At 37.5% G+C, this 3723-nt stretch overlaps 1 protein-coding gene across 1 annotated transcript; it reads right to left on the bottom strand.

The window, feature by feature from the left end:
* Positions 1 to 2487: 2487 nt before the first annotated feature.
* On the bottom strand, positions 2488 to 3508 carry LOC140892977 (uncharacterized). The gene is made up of 2 exons (XM_073302040.1): positions 3265 to 3508; positions 2488 to 3178 (listed from the first exon to the last, which is right to left on the bottom strand). The coding sequence occupies exons 1-2, from the start codon at positions 3270 to 3272 to the stop codon at positions 2629 to 2631; spliced, it is 558 nt and encodes a 185-aa protein (XP_073158141.1). The 5' UTR covers positions 3273 to 3508; the 3' UTR covers positions 2488 to 2628.
* Positions 3509 to 3723: the final 215 nt, after the last annotated feature.

A 3723-nucleotide genomic window follows, 5' to 3' on the forward strand; every position in this document is an offset into this window, starting at 1 on the left:
TTCGGAACTTCCGAACTCACCTTCGGAGCTTCCGAACTCTATCCAAGTAATTATGATTAATTCCTTAATTACTGATTTTGGTTACGGGCTACTACACATATAATATCACATAATATATCAAAACAAGATATATAATCAAATTCCGCATAATCTTCAAGTAATTCATTTCACTGCGGAATAAAATGATATGAATGACTTTAAAACCTCTGGATTAACAAACTAAGGTAATCAGAAGAAATTCTTCTTTCTTTCTTTCTTAGGTTTGGGATCCCGAGGTTAAAATATCCAACAATCACACCGAACTTCCCTTTCGAGATGGACGAGGTATATTTTAATCCTCTAGACTCTAGGGCATTATAGTGAGTTAATCGACACTTGTAGTAAATCGCCTACCAAGGCCACTCAACTATAATCTCCAGATCGTCTAATTCAAAATGAATAATCAATCGGTTCAATATGAATGCATATGAAATCTCATGCACTCAGATATCAATTCAATCATAAGTTCAAATAAGCATATAAACATGCAAGTATGTGATTTTTTTTAGGACACTCGATTTAATCCGGAATCGAGTTAATCGTCCTATTCCATTCCAAAGTCGTCTTATACCTTCTCGTCGTTTCACAATCTTCAATCTGTAAAACAACAATACTCCATTCAATATCTATTCAAGATCTTTGATCGATAAGTAAGAAATCGATACTATACCGGCTCAAATCTTCCAAACTGATCGAAGCTGCAATCTCGCAACTCCAAGGACTTCGAATCAATCTAACAGAAGAAGTCACAAGATCAATATCGATATCAAAACCTCATCAACTCAGTATAATCAAATCAATAGAAACGATATCCCGAAACTCAAACTGACGGCATAACGGCTATATTCTGATAAACCGAAAACGCAGACAGCATAATATCAATCCAAACAACTCATATCAATCATCATTCAAACATTCAAACTCAAAACCAACACATCTCAAAATCCAACATTTCGAAATATGCTTCTAAAAATCATAACAATTTCGAACGACGCTCTATTTCAATTTCGTTTGAGAATAAACGATAAGAATAATCTCAAGAACATCATACCCGAAAAGAATCAAATTCCAACTACATCCAAAAAATAAAACATATCTGATCGGAGAGAAACTTACGATAGAACGAAGCTCTCAATGCCGTGACTGCAAATATCACTTAAGAATTTAATTCCAACGGACGGATCGAGCTAAAATCAAAATCACAAAGCTTGAGGGAAGGATGGGGCGTCTTCCATGGAGAAAATCGACTTGGAGGGGAAAGGTTAAAGATAAGAAGACTTAGTCAAAGTCCTAGATTATATAACAAATCCATTTTTTGCGTTTTAATCCCTGAAATTTTTGAAAATTGCAAAATAGTCCTTGATCAATAAAAAGTCGGCTCTCGAATTCTGAAATCACTTATTATCTCAATTAAAGTCAATTAAGATAAAAACGGGACGTTACAAGAATTGTCCTTTTTTATGGAACTTCTAGAACGCTTCGACTGAGATACAATTGGATCATAACGAAATATCTGATTCAAGATGTTAAGAGTATTGATTATGTCCCATGAATCTGAAATCAAAGTGTACACGAACCCGACTTTGGATCGCTCAATCCTCGTTTCTGAAGGGAATCTCATCTTCAAATACTTTTTCCTCTTGAGTATTTTGCCAACTTGAGGGTCATCTCTGTTTTCTGATTCTCAAAATTTCAAAAAAAGTATTTATTTGCCGTATTTCTATGTCACCTGAACCCCAAATCCTATAGGCTAATGTCTGAATTGCCATTATCGTGGGTAACTAGAGGCTCCCATGTTTGTCTCTTTCGTTCATTTTCTAAAGAAAATAGGATATCGAGCTCTTTCACGTACTGCTCATCTCTAGTCTCAGTATTCAAAAGTACTTTAGCCTTCTTTAGCATTGGAGAAGAAACATTTCCACTGCTTCTCCTCTCGAAAATTTCCAAATAAGTACACAGAAGAAAATTCCATCGTCTTGCTCCTTGGATATAGAAGATGGAGCCTATGATAGTCACATAGTTATGCAGACAGAGCTGATTCAGCTAACAAGCTCCCGACTAATATTGTCCGGCTTAACCAATACAATGGGTTATACTTTCTTTTGGAGGATTTGCATAGCAGCAATGGAGTTGGGGCTTCTCATCCAGACATTTAGGACTATACACATACATAGAACAAGCATGCCTAGACATTCTAATAATTAAATACCCTATTGCATTCTTTTCTACATTATAGAAAGGTTCCATATTCCATTCCATCCTTCAACGAACAGTCTCGTAAGGATTGTTTCGGGTTATACCAGCTTTCTTTCATGTTGCTACAACATCTAGATCAAATTATGCAATCAAAGCATATATCAAGAGAGGATGATGGGATTATGCTAAATGTTGATTGTTTGCAGTTGCATTCAGAACCTGGGCCTCAGGAAACTTCCCAAGAACACCGATTACTTGGGAAAACAATTACAGACATTTTAACATCGAAGCTTGATAACCAACCAGGGCCAAATATATCCATCCACAACGTGTATGGTATGTGTGTCTTTAAAAAAAATGAAATTCAATTAATTATTACAAGAAACAAGGAATTCAATGTAGAAAAGCATAAACAGCAGTTGAAATGTAAACAATGAGAGCAGATGTGACCAGAACAATCAAAGCCGTAACAGCATGAAGTGTAGACTTGCTCCCACAGGACAGCATTCCCAGTCTGATCTCAATCACACTGACCATGGACAACATCAAAAACAAGCACCCCATCACGGAACCGATGGCGGAGGCCAACATTCCGAACCTCAGAACCTTCAAATTGATGTGGGCTCTGAATACTTCATCCACATCTTTGCTGTTGAGTAGATTGATAGCCAGTTTCAGGCCCTGTGCCACCAGAGACGAGAAGAGGAAGAAGCTGAAGGAGACAACCTCGAAAACCAGAAGTTTCTTGACCACGTCCAGACCAGCGTCGCAGGCAGACGGGTTTTCAAGGCTGTGCTGCCCTGGAGTAGTCAGGGAAAGCCCCACAAAGATTGCCACCGTGAACAGAGAGTTCACATTCACAAGTCCGTCCAGAGCGGTCACATGGACGCTCGTAGTGGTGACGCCGCCTCCGGAGGAGGTTCTTCTGTCAGATCCATCGTACCTGTTCAAGGAAAAAATTACACCATTTTCAAAATCTTGGTTGCTTACGCGCATATACTTTTTTAGATTGCGGAAAAAGGGCTTTACTCCGGCATGATTCTTGAATTCGAAACTGTGTCCAATAATTCAAGGAAAAGGTAGCACTTGGCAGTCGATTCTTGAGGTTTCCTAGCTGGATTTATGGAGCTTGTTTCGCTTGGAAGGACACTTCAACAAAGAAAGCATATTTTCATTTTATTCATCAAATAGAAAAGAAGCGAAGGAGAAGCGAGAACGCTTTGCCTTTGCAACCTACGCGGATTCCAATGGTCGGGTCTGAGAATTCATTCACTTTTTCTTTTTCGAACCTTTTGTGTAAGGGTAAATTTTAAAAACACTCCTTAAACCCCATTTCAACTTACTTTTCAATCACTAGTCAAATTAAGGAAGTGTTTGCAATAGATTGTGCTTTTGTACAAATAATTAATTTATTGATTATAAAAAAATTAAGAAAAATCAAAAGTTGGTAGTGTTTGGAAACAAATGTGAAAATCTAAAAATCAAAGT

The sequence above is a fragment of the Henckelia pumila genome, chromosome 3, assembly GCF_033568475.1.
Source record: "Henckelia pumila isolate YLH828 chromosome 3, ASM3356847v2, whole genome shotgun sequence".
Taxonomy (NCBI): Eukaryota; Viridiplantae; Streptophyta; class Magnoliopsida; order Lamiales; family Gesneriaceae; genus Henckelia; species Henckelia pumila.